This window comes from Pteropus alecto, unplaced genomic scaffold (assembly GCF_000325575.1).
Source record: "Pteropus alecto unplaced genomic scaffold, ASM32557v1 scaffold14, whole genome shotgun sequence".
Classification (NCBI taxonomy): Eukaryota; Metazoa; Chordata; class Mammalia; order Chiroptera; family Pteropodidae; genus Pteropus; species Pteropus alecto.
The window spans coordinates 8,524,769-8,547,061 of record NW_006436810.1 but is presented as its reverse complement, the minus strand read 5'-3'; the positions used below and the strand labels follow the sequence as shown (position 1 = coordinate 8,547,061).

General features: G+C 42.6%; 1 protein-coding gene and 1 pseudogene across 1 annotated transcript in view; both read right to left on the bottom strand.

Moving 5' to 3' along the window:
- Positions 1–13,917, bottom strand: part of CDH20 (cadherin 20) — a 46,912-nt gene extending 32,995 nt beyond the window's left edge. The window contains exons 1-4 of the mRNA XM_006913712.1: positions 13,510–13,917; positions 5,308–5,602; positions 4,681–4,800; positions 2,066–2,233 (exon numbers count right to left, since the gene is read on the bottom strand). Of these exons, the coding sequence (XP_006913774.1) occupies positions 2,066–2,233; positions 4,681–4,800; positions 5,308–5,602; positions 13,510–13,755 (829 nt within the window). The 5' untranslated portion in view covers positions 13,756–13,917. The remainder of the gene's footprint in view (positions 1–2,065; positions 2,234–4,680; positions 4,801–5,307; positions 5,603–13,509) is intronic.
- Positions 13,918–19,358: 5,441 nt separating this feature from the next.
- LOC112481302 lies at positions 19,359–19,476 on the bottom strand (annotated as a pseudogene).
- Positions 19,477–22,293: the final 2,817 nt, after the last annotated feature.

Sequence of the window (22,293 nt, the reverse complement as noted above, 5' to 3'; positions counted from 1 at the left end):
TATTTTGAAAAAGTGACAATTCAAAAACGTATGTTTTAGACAAGTGTTAAGATGTTGGCTCGTGGGGCAGGACTAAGACCCCAGCTCTTGTGTTGTGTGATTGTGAAGCTGCCACGTTTGGGGTGATACGACTTTGCTACAGTACATGCAGATGTATGTACTTACGAGCTTTGTAATAACTTTGTTCTTCCGCTCTTTCTGCCTTCATCAGAAATAACTAGTGTCAAAAGCCAAATACGTTTTCAAGGATGTTTAAGAATCTGCAGCCTACAGTGTGCACGATGTGAGCCGTTCATGAAATAATAAAGATGGAACCCACAGAGTCAGGAAAGCAATTAGGAAACCAAACCATTTGGCATTTTACACACTGTTCCCTGACTCACTGCTGTTCTGTACTGTAGAACCAATCAACTTATTAACCCACTTGCTTGTGCCGCTTGTCTAATATAGATCTACTACCCTGCCTTTTTGTTTCATGAAATGTCATGGGGATTTGTGTTTACCAGTTATATGTAAATATTTGAGCTCTCTTGCTGTATTCACATAGATAGAATAGATGGTTCACTTGGTCCGGCAGACTCGAAACATAGCTATTAAGCTGATAATCAGGCTTGATTCTGTTTTCAGTTTAGTTTTTTTTTTTTTCTTAATTTGCTTTCCTGGGGTCAGCCTTTCACCTGGAATTGTCTCTGCGGCCCTCACTTCTCCAAGTTCCATTTAGGCATCTGCTTCTCAGTGCATGTCTCCGTTCCTGGGCTTCTTTCCACAGTCATAGTCCTGTATTTCCACCTTTTGAAAGGACATTTAATCTGATTGTCCTGCTTATTCAATTCTGAATTTGTCTTCCTCATTCCCTGACACTAGTTCCGTTGTGCGTCCTCTGTTTCTATCAGCAGTACAGTTCTTCCTCCTGCCTCAGACGTAAAACATCACTGTCATCTTCGACGCCGCCCTCTGCCTCGGTTCCCTTAGCCAGGAAATCAAGAGGCAGAAATCCATGTTTTCTTATTTGCCTCCCTCCACTCTTTCTACCCTTTCCTTCAGTACTTACTAGTTTACGTCTGCATCACTCTCAAAGGGACTCTCCTGCTGCTGGTCTTCAGGGCTGCCATCCCATTCGAGGCATGGCTGTCTAACTGGGCTTTCTCTCTCTGTCCCTTGCTCAAAAACCTTTCAATGACTTCTGTTACACACATGACAGTTGAAACACTAAAGAGCAGATCTTCATTTTAGGGATCTTTAAACATAAAATTACATTTGTGACTTTATTTCTAGGTCTTTATACGTATTTTTTCCTTACATTCAGGTTTCTACTCAGATGAGCTCTAGGAGAGCAAAGATTTCATTTGTTTTGTGCACTGGTCTATATCCCATACTTATAATGAGGCCTGAAACAAATAATTTTTGAATGGATGAGTGGCTCCTCCCTTCTGGAAATTTCTACTTTCTGCCTGTTTAAATTCTTTATATCCTTTAGCCCCATGAAGTCTCGTCCTTTTGTGAAGCCTTCATTTAGTTTACTGTGAAGGCTTCGTTCTGCACTAACTGAGCGGCTGCCTGGTTAACTTTTAGTGAGTATGGAATAATGCACCCCAACTGGATTTTAAGTGTCTCGCACCCCTCACGCCCAGGGCCCTTACGAAGCAGGGGCTCTGTACCTGCTTATGAATTGACTGGTTAAGGTGGCTCAAATGGGTCACTGGTTTGGCTTACTTGCCCTGCATGCCTTCTCAACGGGCAGGAGGAGTGGGGAAAAGAATCTTAGGTATTACAAGGGTTTGTGGTTCTCTAAAGTTCAACATTACTCAACAAAATCGTATTAACATTTGATTTTGTGAAAGGGGGCAGGACAGGACAATGAAAAAAAGTCTAAAAGAGCTCCATGGGAGGTGGCAATGAAGAAAGCGAGACACAGTGGGTTAGTGCTGTGGGAAGTGGGGACATAGAAGGGACATGGTTATGTGAATCATTGGACTTAAAGAGAACTCAGGTCTTTCTCTTTCAGCTCAGTCACGGTTGCCCCCCTCCGGCCTGAGACCGGCACCCTCACTGGTTAGATACTCACTCTGGGGAAAGCGGGGTGGGTTGTCATTGACATCCGAGAGGGTGACGTTGACCGTCGTGGTTCCAGCTAATCCTCCAAGCTGTCCCCCCATGTCCTTGGCTTGGATAATCACTTCGTAGTATTCTTTGGCTTCTCGGTCCATGTTCATGAGTGCTGTCCTAATTACACCTGCGGGATAGAAATGACTTTGTTTTTCAAAATAAAACCTTAAGTCTAGTTTTTAAGATTAGGTTATAGGTTTCTTTCTTGTGCACTGTCAATACCTAGAGTCGAGCTGCAAGTCATCTGTATTTTATTGAACTTGAGGTCAGAATCCCAGCTTCAAAAAAGTGTTGTGTTTAAACAAATGGCCAACGAACAGAGTTCCAGCGGGAAGCGCTGAGGGCCGATTTTCTCTGGCGGCATTACTGAGAGAGAACAGGAGGTGGCAGCAGTGGTTCTCCAAAGTCAGCTGCTAGCTGTCCATGGCCATGTCAGGCTGCTCTATCTCACTGAAGAAAATTGGGGCTTAGGGCCCAGAAAACAAAGCCTCACATGTCTGCAAATCTGTGATTTTAGACCAGGTCTCCTTTGGCTCTTTCTTCAGCCCCTAGAGTCCCTGTAGCGTGAACGACTGCTTTAGGCAGCTCACTCCTGGTCTGCTTGTTCCTGTCTCCCGCATACCCGCAGGCAGGGTTGGAATTCTGATTTGCTTTTCCTTTTGTTATATATTCATTCTATTTTGTTAGGTTTTGCTTACCTCTGTGCTTCACTGAATACCATGAGCTAGGACATGAAGAATGCTCTGTGAGTTGTTTATTTCGAACACGTATAAGGGATGAACTTCCCCAGACAGTAAGTGGCAGCATCACCGTGTGATGATACGGTTTCATTAAGAGGAGTCTAAATCAAAATCCAGTGAAATGTGTTTTGATCCTGCCAGCGATGTGTGGTAATGTTTTATCTCTCTTTTAACCCTTCCACTTAGAAAAGTTGACTTCTGTACACTCTAGACAAAGGTTAAAGACTTGTTTACCGTAAGTTTACAACATGACTCTTGGCTAAACAGACATTTTGCATGCCACAGGAAGGGAGGGAACCACAAACCTGTGCCCAGTTTACTCCTGTAATGTATATACTGCATTATAGTAACAGCATTCTAATGTGATACATGCAGCATCTTTTTTTTTTTTTTAAATGCCCTATGGACGCAGCAGTAACTATCTTTTCATGTATTTTTGACCTTAACACTAAAGATGCCCCCTGGGAGCTGTCAAAATGATGTAAGGTTCCTCTGAGGATGCAAAGGACACATCGCCCTCTTCCTGTCTGTGTTCTTCCTCCCCACGGGCACCCCTGTCCCTCCTCCATTGTTAAAGTTACTGTTTTATACAAGTCTCTGCAATCTTTGTCTTTCCTCCTACTAATTTACGCTCCCTCACTTTTCACTTTTATTGCATAATTTTCTGAACGCCTGGTTCCCCTTAGGACTTTTGGGAAAAAAATTCTATCAGGTTGCTAATAGAAATGCATTTTTTCTCTTTGAAATGAAAAGGTGACTTTGAGCATTCATCGTTGACTTTACCTCTGTGGCTGTAAGGTTTTTTTTTTTTTTTTTACTCAAGTTCCTTGTTAATTACTCGTAGGTCCTCATTTTTCCTGTATGTAAAATGGGAATAGCAATACTTACATATATTCCATGAGTTCACAAGAATATGGGGAGGCTCAAATATGGCACTGTATATGAAAGTGTTTTTAAAAGGGAGAAAGCCTGGCACAAGCGCAAGATAATATTGATGTAATCATCATCCTGCCCAACTCAAAAGGATTAAAAGGAATTATTCACAGATAAAACATAAGTTCTGTAGGTAAAGCTCTTAAATAAAACTGAAAACAAAACAAAATGTTAAAACCAAGCTTGTGTTGATTTGTCCTTTTCTGCCACATCGCTCCTTACCCACCCAGTTCTCTATGCTGTCCTCCCTGTGAGAGCTTCCCACTCAGCACCCGCCTTTTTTTCGGGAGTTGGGGGGAAGGGGGTTACATCTAATGAGCTGTGCTGTTTCCTCCTCATTCAAACCTGTCTGTCCCAGCATCCATTTATTTGGGACTTTTTCTCTGCTCCATGCAGAGTGATCCAGTGGAGAGAACATTAGATCACATGGCAGGGGACATATCTACAAGTAGAAATGCTTTGTTAGGTCTTGAGTCCCAGATTCCTTATCTGTTAAATGAATGGTGATGGCTGGATGATTCCCCTAGTTTCGAAGTCAATGATTCTGGTTCTGTAGGGAGCCCAGATTAATACGTCAACCCTCTCAGGTTTTCTTGGAGTTACAAAAGACCTTAATCCCTGTGAATAAATATAACCATAGGATTTTTGCAGGCTAATGAGAAGATACGTTGTGTAGGCAGGCCTTCTGGCCTTTTCTGGGCACTGTCTGTACACAGCACTGCTGTTACCCCTCAGAGCGGCGCTCGTTTGCTCTCTTAATCCCCAAATTTATAACAATCCTTTTTGGTTAACACAGTCTCTGAAGAGTCCTTGAAAAGGAGAGTTGGGTCAATCATAGAAGCAGTTACAAATTATTAGGGAACAAAGCAAACACTCCTGACTAGACTGTTGGGTCAAATACCTGTTTTGGAGTCCACAGAAAAATATGGCTGGCCCTGGAGAATGCTGTACACTACCCGGGCACTGTTGCCGTAGGTTGGGTCATCAGCATCTGTGGCCGTCACCTGGATAACAGAGGTCCCTGAGGAAGAGAGATGGGGCAAACCTGTTCAAGTTGAATTGTTGAAGGCTAGAGGCAGTCCTGAACGGGCAGTCTTAAAGCATTAGAAAATGTTGTGTTTGCTTCCTTGGACACGCTCCTTTCTAGGTGAGACATCTGTCACTCCTCTCTCATACCTCTTTAGTGGGGATGCGAGCTATTTGTTTCAGGTACTTAATAACTGGTAAGGACAACACAGCCTTTTGGCTCTTTCGTTTATATCAAAATGCATTTATCTACCTCTATCTGTCTATCTTTTGTTTTTTAGGAACGAGAACTGAATAACAATACTAAGCTTATTAATGTTATTTTTTGCTCTGGCTGATTTCAGTGTTTAAGTAGTTTTCTGCCTAAGGACGTGCTTGTCACTTTTGGTTCAGTTCTGTAATCTTTGAGTTGATCTGCACATTCTCTCCTTTCCCGCATTTAGACGGAAGGACCTTCTATAGAGGGATCGCTCTCTGTGAGAATCGGGGAACTCCACCTTACCCACTGGTGACATTTCTGGCACGGTGGCAATATAAGGTCCATCCAGGAACTTGGGCTCATTGTCATTGATGTCTTGGATTTTGATGATGAACTCCGACTCCGGCTCCATCGGCCTGCCTGTCCGCCTGTCCAGGGCTTGAGCCCTCAAGGTGTACTGGGCCCTTTCCTCTCGGTCGAGCCTCTGAATGGCGTGGATGTCCCCGGTGGTGTCGTCGATGGTAAACACGACGCCTGCCCCTTCTCCTGAGAGGATGTATTTGATGGATCCATCCCCCCTGTCCATGTCCGAATGGAGCTAGGGGAAAAGAAGGACCAACATCTCAGTATGGATATGAACAGGTGGCAGAAATAAATTGATTTTCTGTTTGGTCCTAACATCTGACCTTTTAAACAAGAAGAGTTTTTTTTTTTAGTCAAATGTTTAAAATGTCTGTCTACAAAGAACTAATATTGACCGAACATGATTGTATCAAAGAGCTAATATAGGTTGGTAAATAAGTAAAGTTTTTCCACATCGCATTCAGTATCCTGAACTTACTGCTTTAAAAAAAAAAAAAAAAATCCTCTCCCTGAGGAGTACAAAAAACAAGAATTCTGGAAAGTATAGGTCTCCAGCATGAGAATAGGGGCCTGTCTCATAAGAAGATACCCAGCCTTTTCATTTGATTAAAAAAAAAAAGAAAAAGACAAGCCTAAATGTTTTAAAATAAGAAAGTGTTGATATAAATTATGTCTTGGAGTTTCAAAAACTTTATGACAATTTGAAGTTGGCTGAAAAGCTGATGAAATGATTAATAAAAATGCTTTGGCTACTGCACCGGAAATACTAAGTGACTTCCGGACTCTTGCTCTGCTTTGACTCCGTGGTCCCAGTTCTGTAGTGTCATTCACTAGGACTCTGCTGGCTTGTGTTTCAGCTGTCAAAACGGAATTTAACTGCTGGTCGTTATTCTTTGCATCAGTCTGTCACTCCTTTCGGTGGGACCGGTTCCCGGACTCATAACTGGATCACTCAAGTCTCTATGTGGACAGTTCATTAGGGACATGCTTTTATCTGCTCATCCAACCATATTTCCTCCTAAATTACTTTGTAATGATTCTTGAAAAGAGTTGAGGGGCACTTTTCGTATTAAGCCTAGAAATAAATGTCTGTATCTCTAATGTATATAGATGGCAAGAACCCTGAAATTTTGGGCTATGAATAAGTAACAGTCTCTCTCTAAAGGAAGCAACAAAAAGTTAGTTACATTTCGTCAGCTACTACTAACTCTTGTTGCTGGATCGTTAGCACTTTGCATATGAAGTTCAGCAATGAAGTTCATGAGATTTAGTTTATCAAACAGGCAACCAGTGTTAGGTTTAGGCCAGAGAAGCAGATGTATCAGGCCCAAACACTAGGTCATTTATAAATCGAGTGTCCTTGACAAATTAATGTTTATAATTCTCAAATTTCTCATATATAAGTGTAGAGAACAACATTAATACTTACTTTAAAAGGTGTTGGGATCATTAGAAATGAAGGTATGTAAAGCACCCAGCACACAGTTTCTCATGATAGGAACGCTATAAATGGCCCCGATTATGAAGATGATATTTGTGCACAGAGAAAAGCGTATTAACATGCCTGGCCTTCCTCTGCTTCCATCAAACCTTCAGGAGTGTAGCAGAGATGGAAAAAACCTGTTGGCTTTTTGTTAGGCACAGTCCAATGGTAAAAGCTGCATAAGGCTGCCTGAAGCATTGCTGGGACAGTGTTATTCTGAGGATTAAATGGCACAGACACCAAGAAGACACCTGAAAATGTATTCATAACATCCTCAGACAAGGATGGATTTGGAGGCTGTGGCTGGCTTTGAGCTGATCTCAAATTGACTCACGGCCAAATCACGCAGGCAGTGATTTTGCTGCCTAGAGGAATTCAGCTGTGTCTTATCTAGGGAAGGGACATAAGAACAAAATTGACCAAAAAAATAGCTGTGAATTTTTTTTCCTGCTTAAAGAATTCGATTTAGAATATGAAGTGCTCACATTTCCTCATTCCATATACAGTATTATTTTTTTCACAATCTAAATCTTCTATTTGTAAAGTTAAAAAAGCAGAGGTGCCCAGCTCTTATTGTGTAGAATAGAAAGCCATTTTATTCAGACCTGGTCACAGAGAAATGAAAATCCATTCCATGTGGAACTATGTTTCCAGGTAGAGAAATGGAATTGGGAGAAGGAGGACAAAAATCTCAGGATTTTTTAAAATTAAAAAAAAAAAAGGATATACATGTGCATGTGTTTACACATTTATGTATATAAAATATACGTGTAACTATAAATATAGATCCAGGTAATTTTAAGGTATATGGCGTAGGACTTTCACCTAGAGTGGAATAGGTTAGTTGAGGACATGGCAGATTATGTAGGGAGAGAAGAAAGAATAGAAGCTGACATAAAGAACGAACCCAGGACTATTTGAGACATCCTATTTGTCATCTAAAAAGTTTTGTCCTATGAGCTTTAACAAAGCTGAGCATGCTTGTGGTCATCATAGGCCAAGTTTAAGTGCTCTGCTCATGGAGAGAGCTTAATAACTGACTGCCGGCTAAATGCGTTTGCTGCTGTGGAGGAGGTTCTGGTTCCTCAGGAGCCATCTGGCTGGCAGATGTCAATAGTCTGGGCTCAACCTCAGATCTGTTATCTCTGTTTTTGTCCCACAGACGAATTGGAAGAATTTGAAGAACTCTCTAGACTGTGCGTTCCTTGAAGTCAGAAACCATGTTGCTTTCACATGTAGTAAATGCTCAAAAAATTTTCGTTGAAAGAATAGCGTAGGGTGTACAATTAGAGTTTAGGCTTCTTGTGAAATCATTTTACCTTTGTTTGGAAAGAGCTAGCAAGTATCTTTCAAGTAGCTTCTGAGTGTGTGTTTACAAGTACATCTGTGCAAGAGAGAAGGAAGGTAAGGAGAGGAGAGCGAGGGGAGGAGCGAGGTGATACCCACAGAGAAGCAGGAGGGGCCTCTTGTGAACGGGAAGAGAACCAGCTATGAGAGGGGCCGGGGTCCGCTTACGGAGAACTGCTTTCTGAGGAGTGTAATTGTATCAGTTCAGTGTCCAATCAGAGAACAAAACCACGTTATTTTAGCAGAGAGAATTTAATATGAAACGGCAAAGAGGGAACCCTGAGGTACAGGAGGGATAGTAGGGATACAGCTCCCTCCGGATGGAACTGGGCTCTTGGAATCTAGATGTTTGGAGGAGGCCGGGCCTGAGACCTCTGAGGAGGGAGAGCTGCCCTCTGGGCTGGGGAGTCAGGGCTTAGAGCAGGTGTCCCCAGCACCCGCCTCCCACAGAGCTGAGACTTCTAAGGAGGGGGTGCCATCCAGTGGTGCTGATGTTTCTGAGGGGGTGCGATGAGGCTGGTGCTGGGAGTGCAGGAATGGACTGCCGGCCGGGTAAAAGGAGCAAGTCTCTTCCGTCTCCGGCCTCTGGTGGTTCTCCCTCTAGTACATCCTACCGTCAGAGCCCACTGGCAGCTGGTCAGAAAAAGAAATCGTGGCTTGCCGGGCCCCAGCCCCAGCGTCACGAGGTAGAGTAGGGGAAGGTGGCTCTAAGGACACTAGCTCAATAACCAGCACAGTAATGCCTATTTAACATTAAGGGTTACCAGCCACAGAATACACATTCGGTTGTGAGAACTGCAAAGAAGAGACAGTGATAGCTTTTCTCTAAGTCACTCAGCAAGTTGGCACTGTAATACAAATGTTTAATATTTATCCATATTTAATTCAGCTAACACTGACTGAGGGGATGGTGAGGACCTTCTAGAGTGGAGATGGCGCACGCAGTCGTGTGCATCTTGCGAAAATATTTTCCCCCCAAATCTAGACGGAGTAAGACAGGTAGACATCCTAATTATCATAATAATTCTTTAGTGTGTAATTCTTCAGCCAGAGGAATCGTGAATGATAGGAAGCACACATAGATTATGAAAAATCTTAGTTGATTTAGGACTTCAAAAACGAGGGTGAGTTCCAATCCTTTTGTCATCTTTCGTAGTGCCTCGTATAGGTCCAGGAATGCAGTAAGTGCTTGCAGTTGGTGGTCAGACAGCTTCCGTGTGGTTAACCTCAGCATGACTCGGAACCATGGATTCGTGCACAGGCACAAGCTCTCCGCATCCCCCTCTTTGCACATGTCAATACAATCTCGCTTGAACTCGACACTGCCTGTCCCTGGAAAGCCCATGTGGACTTTCTAAGGCCATGCCAATTACAGCTGGTAATTGTTGCCATACTCCTTTCTGAAATAAGCAAATATTCAGGCAGGTTCCCTAAACAGACACCTTTCAGGCTCAAGGTGACAAGTTGACTGCCCCTGGGGTAAAGGGAATGAAAGGTGGGTGAATTCTCTTTAAAAAAAAAGTAAAGGGGTAAAGTGCCTGGGTAAGTGAATATATAATTACCTTCGTCACGTGGAGGTGACACACCCAGCACAGGTCAAACACTTTCACCGGCCGCTGGTGCGTTGGCCGGACGGGATCGCTGTAGGGCTGCGTGGGGTGACCTTTGCGGGGGGTGCCCTGTGCGTGGGGCTGGGTGATTAGGAGAGGGTGAGCACTGCTCGTGAAGACTGGACGGGGTGCACAGCGAAGTGCTCCCATGGCAGGAGGCAGTTGGGCTTGGCCAGATTCCTGATCCTGCGCTAGCAGGTGGACTCTTCCGCATATCTCTTAGGGCCAAGTCTAAGGTCACGGCCACACGCATGCAGGGCTACGTAAAGGAAAGCCGCTTCCTTCAGTGTCAGATTGCGGTGTGGATCTCGATCTGGGCTTTTCCTGTTACCTCTCTTATAACTTTGGGCAATGAATATAACCTCGCTGAGCCAAGTTCTCTAGGCTAATTATCTAAAAGTGGTGAATTATATTTATCTCACAGCATTGTTATGGTGATTAAATGATCTGCTCTGTGCGAATGCAGCTGACGCATAGTGCAGTGGCAGCCCAGGAAAATGTTAGGTGGCCTTGTCTTTCTGCGTTTGTGTCCAGAGCTGTGTTGGGTACTCGGTGTTGGGAGGTGCAGGGAAGGCGAGGAGTGGCGTCTCAGTTTTCCTCCTTGGGAAGAGGGCTCTAAATTGTACATGCATACAAAGCAATTACTGAATACAAAGATATTTTCTTAAACTTATTTTAGAGGTAGCTATGTATGTCTAGTTGGCAGAAACATTTTACAAATATTGAGTAGCTAGAAGTCTTTGGAATTCTGAATAGCTGGAAGGATGTGTTCATGATGGAAGTGGCTTTTCAGCTAGGGCCCTGAGGAATCTGAAAGTGATTGAACAGAGAGGAGGTGACTGCATGTCTTGGGCAGGGCAGTAGCATGGACATACATACGTCTGGGGTGGAGACAAATGCAGTATGTGTGTTGAGGCCAGTAAGGAGAGCCAGCTCAGCTGGGATCAGGACTACATTTGAGGGATGGTAGGGGAGGGCCGGGTAAGGGAGGGGTCGTCTTCTGAAAGTCCCTGAACTGTGCGCTGGAGCTCCCATAAGCACTGGAGAGCCACGGGCTTTCTTAGTCAGAGGAGCAAGGTGATGGAAGGGTGCTTCAAGTAGATGAATGTCCTGAGTCCTGGGGGAGGGATGGGACGAGCCTCTCTCCAGGGAGACAGGCAGCGCCTGCTTAGTTAATCTAATCGTGAAGGACAGACGGATCACAGTGATCACGGAGACTGGAGACGATGAGGTGAGTCTGAGAAACTGGCAGAGATGTTGACAGGATATGGTGACTGACCGTGCATGAAGAAAAGAGAAAAGGGAAGGGAGAAGTCAAGCAAAGTGACTGATCACTACTGCTATTACTACTACTACTGTGACTCCTCCTCTTCCTCCTCCTGCTGCTACTACAGGGTGACAGTTATTAATATCTTCCTCTGGGCCAGGCACTATGCTAAGTGCTTTACATGCGTTAGCTTATTTAGTGTCCATTCATTCATTCATTCATTCATTCATTTTTTTTGTGTGTGTGTTTTCTGTGTCATAGGTGCTACGTCAGGCCTCGGGGATAAAATGGAAGCAGTGTCCTTGCCCTCATCGAGCTTGTAGTCTAGTATGGGGCTTCAGACAATACGCATGTCAAGAAACAAGTAACTTACATATTGTCAGTTGTGTTTAGAGCTGTGAAAAAAATAATGCTAGAGAATGGTCAGGAAAGACCTAGATCCAAAAAATAATGGTAGAGAATGGTCAGGAAAGACCTAGATCCAAAAGAGGAGGAGGAACCCTGCGAGAAGCTGGGGAAGGGCATCGTAGTATGCAGGAACAGTAGGGCAAAGCTTGGCAAGTTGTAGGAACTGACACGAGGCTCTGTCCCTGGAATAGAAGAGGGAGGGAGAGAGAGAGGAGCACGTGCTGTGCCGGGAGGCGAGGCAGGCGGGTCAGGGAGTGGCCTCATCAGCTGTCAGGTGCATGGGGGGAGTCCGAGTGATTCAAGGTGTAACGGGAAGACATTGAAGGATGTAAGCAGAGTGACATGGTGTGACTCACGTTTTGAAAGACGTGTGTGGAGAATAGTTTGGAAGGAAGTGTGGGTAGAAGTGAGGAAACTGGTTTGGAGTCCGAATATTTGCACAGGTGAGAGATGATGGTAGAAGTGGAGATGAGAGAAATGAAGGATTTGGGGTGGATTTTCACATAGGACTGACAGAATTTGCAGGTGGAGAGAATGTGGGGGCCAAGAAGAAGTGAAGAATGATCATTGGTCTCTGGTTTTAGGAACTGGATGATGGCAGTACTAATATAGAGAAGGTTGGGGGCAGTGTTGGTCTGGAAGGAAAAACAAGAATTCTTTACTGAAGATACACTTCGTTTGGGAGGCCTTTGAGTCATAAGCATGGGTCTGTCGCAGATGCAGTAGGTTTATGAGTCTGAAGCTCAAAAGAGTGGTCTGAGCTAGAAATGGAGGTTTTGGATTCCTTGGTTTAGAGGTGGAGTTTAAAACCATAGGGTGGTTAATCTACCCAGAGAATGAGTGTGGGTAGAGAGGAGTCCCACGGCAGACCTTGTGGTTTGGACCGGGTGGAGGGAGAGGGCTGGCCAAGGGCGTGAGAGGAAGGAGGGAAGACAGGACTGCGAAGCTCGCGAAGCCGGGAGAGGACCGTGAGTCAGGAAGGAGGGACTGGCCAGCAGTGTCCAGGCCACGGTCCGGCAGTTCCATAAAACCTGCTTTGATAGTGGACGAGTCCTTAGGAGCATCGCAGACAACGTTGGTGCAGCGGTGGGGACAGAAGTCAGAGAAGTGGGTGAAGTAGTGGGTGGGAGTTGAAGGAGTTTATGCAGACCACTTCTGAGAGGTCGTAGTTCTCTTGTTGTCCCCCATGGACATTTGTGGGAACAGAGGCTACTGGGGCTTAGTGGCCTGTCCAAAGTCACTCTGGAAGCAATTGGCAGAGGGTTTTGAACTCATGTGTGTTTGACTTTGAAACCTACACCCTCAAGCCTCTGTGCTAAACAAGTGTTTAAATTATCATTTGAATGAATTATTTATTTTCTAATTAGTTCCTTGTTTTCCATTTTTCTCTCACTTGGTTACTTTCATAAAATGCTCTCTGATTAACAACCAAATAATGTAAACATAGGAGAAAGCCTGGATTAAAAATGAAATGATAGATAAATCAAGGGAATTTGAGTATAAAGTTTATAAATATATTCATTCATTGTCTCCACCTATCCTAAAGCATGTGCTAGGATCTTCTGAAATGAAGAATATTTTATTCTTTTTTATTTCCGTATTAAATTTGAGCCTCAGGCAATACCTGTAGAAATGCTTTGGGGAAAAAAAAAAGCAGAAAGCCCTCTGCTTCCCCCTTTTACACCCCAGTTTCTTCTCCATCCCGTCATTTCCAAGGCTGCTGCTTTTGGGACTTGAATGGCTATTGCAATGGCCCCAGCTTTCCCTCCGAAATCCAGTTTCTCATTCCCCACCCTCCCACCCCTCTCAGAGCAGAAGCATGAGTGAGGAGAGAGATCTCTCCTTCTGACTGGTTATCAGACAAAGCAAAAATGAGATTCAACTAGCTGTCAGGTAACATACCACTAGTTAAAATTGTTCTCAAGCTTTAGGCACGTGTTAGATGAGCTTTCGTATTTAATTTATATTCATTTCAGTGTCAATATTCAATATCCTGATAATTTATCTTTCTTTTTGGCGGTTCTTACCTTGCCGACATACAAAGGGTCAGTTCCAGTGTACTCTTCCAGAACAAAAAACTGATTCCAAACCCAGCTCCTCTTTGTCCGCGAGTGTGACTGTGGCTTGTCTGACAGGAGTGCTTCTAATTTGCCTGGCGGTGTTGGTGTGCCCGAGAGAACGGTGGTCGTAAGGTCCATCAATCCCCAGAAGTACAAGGACATGCTGAGTCCAAGCCAGCTCTTTGCATTGCTCATTCTACCAGAAGTCCACATGGGATGGCCAGGTTTTCAGAAAGTAAAGTACAGGATGAAAAGCCACTGGAGTGCGAGTATTTGCCAAATAATAATAAAATAATAATGCTGTTTATTGGATACTTATGCTTCCCAAATGAGATCCTGATTCAAGTCAGTCCACTTGAAGTTGACTTCCTGTCAAGTTAAGGAAAACACAAGATAAAGACGTCAGATTCTTTCCTGTGGGCTTGCAGCGAGTTTTCAAGAAATGTCAGTAAATATTCAGTTTTCTCCTCAACAAATAAAAGAATCATAACATATTATTGCTTTAGAAATGTTTGAATAATAAAAAATATTTTGATAAAAAGACATTTTTGTTGCAATAATCAATCTCAAACCTTTAGATATGGATTTCAGTGGGAATAAAACTAATGAATAAATTTCTTCTCATTGGTAGTGTAGCTGGAGGGTCATGCTGTATTATTGATTGGCTTGAATTAATAGTGTACTCTTTGAAATATTTATGATCAGACAGCCTCCTAAACTCTTAAAAATGGCATTTATTTCCAAAATTTATAGTTAATAACTAATATTTTCATTAACTCAACTGCTTTTCTTGGATCAAAACCAAAAGCAAAATCTAACTCTTTCTCACCGCCTGCCATTATCTCGTGCCCGCCCCACGTTACGGGTAACGTTAGGGATCTCGGACTTCGTTCGGAAGTGGCCATGGATCACTTCTGACTTTAATCATTTTCCGAGCTCATGGTGGAATTTGAGTTTCACACTCTACTGCTTCGGCTCTGAAGCATTGATAGGGGCTGCTAATGTGACCTTTCCAGGATTTGAACTGTCAGTTAATCATTAAATCATTCACAAGAGACTCTACAGTGCTATCAGTCACATGCTGCTGTGGGCATGCTCAGGGTGTCTAACCAACAGAATTTTTGGCCTCTGATCTGAAAGACTCATTTAGGCAAAGGGATGTTGACTTCTGCCTTTTCATCAGTCAAACTTTTTTTGTTCTACGAAGTCAAATTAGCTGGTGACCTCACTCCTGCGCTATGACCTCATCAACTTTTTCTTCGTCTGGGTTTAATGAGGTGGCATAGCACTCTGTCAAAAAACAACCAAAATGTCTTCTGTGGGCTTAATATTCGCATTGTTAATGTGGAGAACTGCTGTCATATTCCCAGAAAAAAAATGTATGTATTTGGGGATTTCAGCTCTATGCAACTAAATGTTTTATTTCTGCAAGTGGCTGAAATGAATTGATACTCGCTCGGTTACCACCTTCTATGTTTTAGCTTTTTCTCAAATACCGTTAACATGAACAAAAGAATTAAAAACATGTCTTATAATCACTTCATCAATATGCCATCTCATTTCTGTGTAAGAGGGAGACGATAGAATTCCTGTACCAGAATGGGAGGCTGTGCCTCTCACAATTTCTAGCTCTAATGGCAGATTGATTGTTCAGTAAAAGCAAGCCAAGTGTTTCTTATTTAGGGTGACATGTTTGTTAATAAAGAACGATGGTATACCAGAAGGTGGGTTTCTAACTATTAGTGTGGTCTTTTCTCTCTTGGACCAGTAGAAATGTAGCTCCTGTTTTCCTGATCCCCGTCTAAGGGGAAGATGTTCTGGAAAAAGGAATCTTAACCAGGAGATGAATTAATGAAAACGTTTGGTGAGAAATAGTTGTGCTTGGGATAATGTAGGTGAAAGTTCTCTGTAAATAACTAAGGCGCCAACTGACATTTGAACAGCCACATAAGGAGAAATGACTTGGGTCATGTGTAAAAATTATGAAGCTGAGCCTGGGCACTTTTTGGACCAAAATTCTGAAAGGGCTTAATGAATATATACTATTTCACAGATCTCTACATCTGTGATAAGTGCTATTGGACACTAGATTCTGGCCCAGCCTAATTCTGTAATAACCAGGCATTGTTTTTCCACATGAGGAAGCCTAACGAAGGACTAGCTGTTAAAAAACTCCATAGAATAAAGAAAATTCATTTTTTTGGATTGCATTGATTGAGATAGAACTCAATATATGTACTCTAATGTAGTCCCTTTGATGTCTGCATTTCACATGTACACATTTTTCCTAATAATTATTTTCCATTATTTTGATTATTTTCTCTAGCTAGTTTTAGCATCTTGCTTTGGATTCGAAGTGTGCTGATGTCCCCTATCTTGCTTCCATTGGCTAAATTTTATGGGCGGAAAGAGATTTGAGGAAATTTTGAGGGATTTTAAGTACTCTCCCTTATATTCTCCCATCACTTACAAACCGACACATTTTTCCTAATAATTATTTTCCATTATTTTGATTATTTTCTCTAGCTAGTTTTAGCATCTTGCTTTGGATTCGAAGTGTGCTGATGTCCCCTATCTTGCTTCCATTGGCTAAATTTTATGGGCGGAAAGAGATTTGAGGAAATTTTGAGGGATTTTAAGTACTCTCCCTTATATTCTCCCATCACTTACAAACCGATTTTTCCTAATAATTATTTTCCATTATTTTGATTATTTTCTCTAGCTAGTTTTAGCATCTTGCTTTGGATTCGAAGTGTGCTGATGTCCCCTATCTTGCTTCCATTGGCTAAATTTTATGGGCGGAAAGAGATTTGAGGATGTGATCTGAAGAGCTCGAGAAAAAAAAGATATTCTTTGGAATCTTTGCGATGAGTATTTTATAGGCAGATGGGCTGCCTCAGCTTTGGCCTCCTCTACACTAGGGCAAAGCCCTCATGTTCTTCCCTGGCCCTGAACACATACAAGAGTGGCTTCTGGATGGTTAGAACTGTGGAGCCCTTAGTGAATCTATGAAAGTGCTGGTGGCCCGTGTGGCCCTCTCGTGCTGCCGCTTACAAACCTGAAGCGTCAAAGCCTGTAGGGCCCATAAACTCCTTGTTAAATACCTCGATAGCTGCAGTTATTAGAAAGCATTTTATTCCTGCTTCCTCGTGGCGGAGTGCAGGAAAAATCCTTCCTGTCTAACTTTTTACAGAGTAAAGTGTGAGTTATACATTAGTTACATTATTCTTTTCACAACTGAAGCTGTTTTTATACAAGTGAAGGGAAAAATCAGTTCTACCAGAAATACTAACCAGTTTGCAATTATTATAAATAATATGGTTCTCATATTCATGGTTTTCCCTACGGGATAGGAATAGTGATGAAGTGTTTGAAGGTGGGCCAATATCTGTCGTTCTTATAAAGAAAGAGGTGAATACACGTACATTTGTATATACAGACCTGCTTTGTGAGGCCACATGTGCCACCCAAAGACTGCATTAGTGGAAATTGACTTCTGTATTAAACGAGACTTTTAAAAGTTTCCCCCCATCCTGCCTGAAGAAAGCAAATAGCTCAGTAATGAACACAGTAGGAAGAAATTAAAGTTGTACATAAAGTGTGCTCTCAGCTAATTGTTTATTTTGTTACTTGAATTCGTTGTGACATTTAAAACGTAGGGGGAAGGGATGGTTACTGCTTTCTTCTTGAAATGAACTGGGCGCTAATGGTCTCCCTCTGATTTCTTCCTTCATTATTCCAGTTTTCCTGAGCTTTTCATGCTTAATGGAAGTACTGCTCAGTAAGCCCAAATGACATCTCTATGGAAGCAGGGAGTCCTTGCCTCCGCCCGTGACTCCCTGTGAAGGGGTGGGGGTGTTAATTTTCTCATGTGGCCTCATGACTGTATAGAGCTAAATATAGATCGTGGTGTCGTGGTTTTAGGTGACTAAACTTCTTAAGCTATTACTTTCACTTATAGAAAGAGTCTCAAAAATGTACTTAAAAAGCAAAAAGAAACTTTGCAAAGATACTAGATATTACAGTGAATCGTGAGAGTGGACCATGAGGAGCAGCAGCATTGAGTCAGAACACGCCTCGGTGTCACAGTGTTCTCCTGCCTCAAGCCAGGGTCTCTCTTGAGAAATACAAACACACGCATTGACTTAGGAGCCCGAATTCTTTAGTACAGAGGGTAGAACTCACAGAGAACAAAACAGGTGGTGTGAGTACAAATCGGAGTGAAAATTCATATGATGATATCTTTGAATATGTATAGTTCATAGACAACAAGATTCCCGTTGTGAAATTCCTTAAAGAAAATATTTTCAGGGCTCTGAACAACTTTGAACATTCCCGAACCTGGATGTGCACATCTGTGCTATGGACCAAAGTCCACCACTGGGGTCTGTTTCGGAAAGGGTGTATAGGATGGTTTTGTATGCTGAAAGATGAGGCAGTTCTCTGACTTGAAGTCTTTTTCATTTTCTACAGACTTTCCACATTGTGAGTAGAAGCTCCATGCCCTTTTGTGGCCAACAACTCACCAGCCAACTCAAAGCCACCCATCTACAGAGGCGACTCTCAGCAGAGCCCGAAGAGGTTGTCCAGGTACTAGATTTCCTGCCTTTGGCTTGTGCTCTCTCTTCCCCTCCTCACCTGACTCACGACACTGCCCTCCATGCCCCAAGCTCACGTTTCTGAGATGGGGTCTATCTGGGAACCAGTGTGTGCGTTTAATGTGGTCATGGTCCCTTCCCCCACCCCTCAAAGAAACTATGAATTAATCGATGGTGTGACTGGAATCGAGGCATCATAGTATCACCATCTCAAATAGAAGAAAAACTAAAAATAGTTAATTTCCGTGGAGGTTTCTTTGACCAGGTGGTCATCACTCCTGGGTATTCTAGTTTTGTTTATATTTCTGTGGATTCCAAGTTGCTCAAAGCTGCGAATCCTGAGCCTAAAGGTTCCGCGCTTGCAGCGTTCACCGCAGCTATTACGGGGCCCTGAAATCTTCCCTTTCTCACCCCTCCGTTTCGCTCTCTGTTTCCTTCACACAGCCAAACTGCTTTAGGAAAGGGACCGGTGTTCCTGAGATTCAGAACTGGACCTGCGGGGCTGGAAGATTGAGAGGGAGGCATAGGGTGGTTTGACTGAAGAATTTAGGAACAATATTTATATAAGGGTAGAGGGGAGTGTGTGTGTGTGTGTCCATGTGTGGGTGAGAGGAGTAGAACAAAAAAATGGAAGAAAGCTTGAATTATGTAATTAAGAGCTGGCTTTGAAAAACCCGATTGGTTCCATAGTAAAACCTGCTTTGTGTGTCCTGGTTGTACGCTGCCCCTCTAGCTGTAAATTCCTTTGCTCGGGTCACAAAAAAGGGAATTTCTACTTTAGAAATCCTTTCTCTAGAGTTCATGCCCAATTCCTCTTTGCTTCTCATTCTTATTATAATCAATTTTTCCAGTTGAGGGTTCCCAGTCTTCCTTTCCATATCCTCCAAGAATGGGAAATAGAGTCTCACTGATCCTTTCACACACACTTAGTGTCTATTAAATGTTCTAATCCTAAAGGAGTCAGGCAGTTTTTGACCTACTTACCCTTCCTCCTGTTTTCACTTTTAATCAAGCTAATGAAACTGCAGCTCAGTCCATGGGCAATTTTTATGACTACAATTAGACCAGATTGATCAATTTTGATTTTTCAGAGTTATCGCACAGTCACTAATTTCCGGTCTTACCTGATAATTATATGACACTTATAATTGCATTAAATTTGTGCTCATTCATTTATAAAAACAAGTGTTTTATTTCTTTCTTTCTTTATTTATTTTACGCTTACAGCACCTGCTCTTCCTAGGTGGTCTCCCATCCAAATACTAACCAGGCCTGACCCTGCTTATCATCGAGATCAGATGGGATCGGGCTTGTTCAGGGTGGCATGGCCGTAGACAAAAAACAAGTATTTTAAATGTAATTTTTTGGCTAAAATTTTTCTTTGATAAGAACTTGCAAATAATTGCTATTCAGTGTTTTCTCTTGCAACTTTGCCTTGGTACAGAACTTTAAGAAGGCCGGACAATTCTGTAGTGCTCTCTGGACCGGAAAGATTAATCCACAGGAAGAAGAGTTTTGGCAAATGTTGCTGCCATCTAAAGTCAAGACTTAATTTATTAATTTGACAAATATTTGAGTATCAGCTATGTTTAATCAAAAATGGTTTGTGAAGCCAAACAAAATTGTTTCAGTTTTAGCCCTACCCCTTCGTATCTGTGCCGTCTTGAGCAAGAGACTTAAATTGTTTCAGTTTCAGTTTGTCATCTACAAACTGGAGATAATTATAGACTCTCATAGGGTGATTGTCAGAATTAAGTGAGAAAATATATATAAAGCTTTTAGCACTGTGTTGGGCAGATGGTGAAAGCCTTGTGTTTGAAAAATAGTAGGTGCTTAAGAAATGTTAGTTCCCTTTCCCTCCTTCAAGGAGTTTACAGTTTGGTGGGGGAGATACTACCACTAGCACTAGTAGTAAAAATAGTAGTAGGAGTAGGTGTAGGCTTAATGCCATCACTAGCAGTGTTGTAGCAGCAGCAGGGGTAACAGAAGTAATCACAGCAGAAGCAGCAACATGGAGCAGTTACTCTATGCCAGGCTGTGTTAAGTTATTTACATTTACTTTGTCATTTAATCTTTACATGAGTTCCATGAAAAGGGATTTGTTTCCCATTTTACAAAGAGACAAACTAATGGTAGTAGTAGGCTGGGATCCGGCTCCTACCAGCTCTCACGGGAGCTGATTCACACGTCTCTTCCGAACTCCTTGGAATCGGCAGTGGTGTGAGTATTTACACCACAGCTATAAGAAGTGTGACATAACAAGCAAGTGGATGAATAGGGATGCTTCCAGGAGTGACTCTGTAGCATGCGCTTTGTACGTGACTGGCTGTAACATGATCTCTTTGTGATAAGGGCCACAAGACCCCTACGAACAAAAGCTAGGCCAGGTCAGAAGAGGAAGAAGTGATTTCTATTATAGAGGAGAAGGTTTAAGGTAGCGTATGAACTAGGCTGTGAAGGATAATGGGGAGGGCATTTCAAGTGAAAGAAAACCTGCAAGTGTTTGCAGATGCTGGATGCAGAGGGCCTGTCCGGGAGAATGGCATCTATTCGGGAGAGTAATGAGAGATGCTGCAGAAAACACAGGCCAGAACCGCTAGGAGCTGTGATTATTGCTGGACTGAAGTGTTTTGAATATATTTAGTTGTTCACAGCAAGCAATGAAAGGTTTTTGAGCATATGAACATCACCGATCAAATCTTTGTTTAGTAGTGTTGCTGGAGAGCAGACGAGAGGAGTGGGGGAATCAGGGAAAACTGGTGAGGAGAACTTCGCCCACGGATCCCAGGGCTGGAAAGGGTTGGTGAGATGTCTGAACTCTGGAGGAGGCCAAGTCTCCAACATTTGCAGACTGAATAAATGTGAAGGAAGGTGGCTGTAGGAGAAAGTGCATCGATGACAAGGAAACCTCTGCGCTTAGGTTACAGCAGGAAGTTGGGAGGAGGCATTCGTTACCGGAAAGGTAACAAATTTGGTTTTAGACTTAGGGATAAACAATTCATCCTTCTATGCCTGATTATTAAAAGAGGCGAACAAGAACTTTCCTTCTCATTTTAGTTCAAAACTTCAGAGGAGCTTCGGGCACAGAGAACGGGAGTTCCTCTGCCCCAGCCCCTGAGCGCGCACGTGAAGCCAGGCTCACCGGTGCTGGCGGACCTGGGGTGACTTGGTGAAATTGATCTGGAATGTCACTCATCTGGGGGCAGTTTGACCTCAGATGTTGTTCCTTTTACCTAATCCCCAGTCTCACATTGGAGCCGTGGGTATTTTATCTTTCATTCTTCTAAGATGTAAGGAACATACAGAAACGGGACATTAGATAATCTATTAAAGGAAAAAAGAAAACTCCCGATAAAACAAAACAAAATGAAAATCTCATTGCTATTTATTATTTATTCTGTTAATGGAAAATAGAAACTTGTCTTCTAATATATATTTTCAAAAAAAGTCTCTCTTTGGGAGAATGGCATAGTTTGGAATCAGGATATCTTGGTTTAAGACTGTTTCTGCTCTGCCACTTGATGTGTGACATTGGGCAATTTGCTTAACCTTTTTTGAGCCTCAACTCTGAGGATAATAATAGTTAAAGGATTAGCATAGGTTATCATGACCTAATGCTACAGATTAAGTTCTGCTTAATTTTTACTTCCTATGTGTTTCCCTTTTCCTCTGTCTTGTCAAAGCACCTGCGCATTTCCTGCCATGGCTCTTCGTTATTCAGTACTGTGTTTACTTTTCTCTCTCTTCCCCATATTGTAAGCTCCTTGAAGACACAAATTGTATCTTTTATCCATGTATCCCTGATACCTAGTGCAGTATTTGTCACATACTTGGTGCTTAGTAAGTAGTGAATGAGCGCCAATGTATTTTTAAGTTATTTAAGTTTGATATTATTATCCTTTCTGCCTTCGAGCTTTTAATTCAATTTAATTAATTTTTAAATGCTGATTTCCATATCTTTTCTTACCAGGAGCATATTAAGAGGCAAGGATAATCAGACAGTGTAAAGGCAATAAAAGTCAGGAAAGCAGCGAGTCTTTACAAATGATATCTTTGTTCTTGGGTAGCAAACGTAAGAAACCCTTACAGTCCGGAAGGGCCCTAGACCTTGGCATCACTTCTTGTCATGTAAAGTTAAGGAATCTTTTACAGA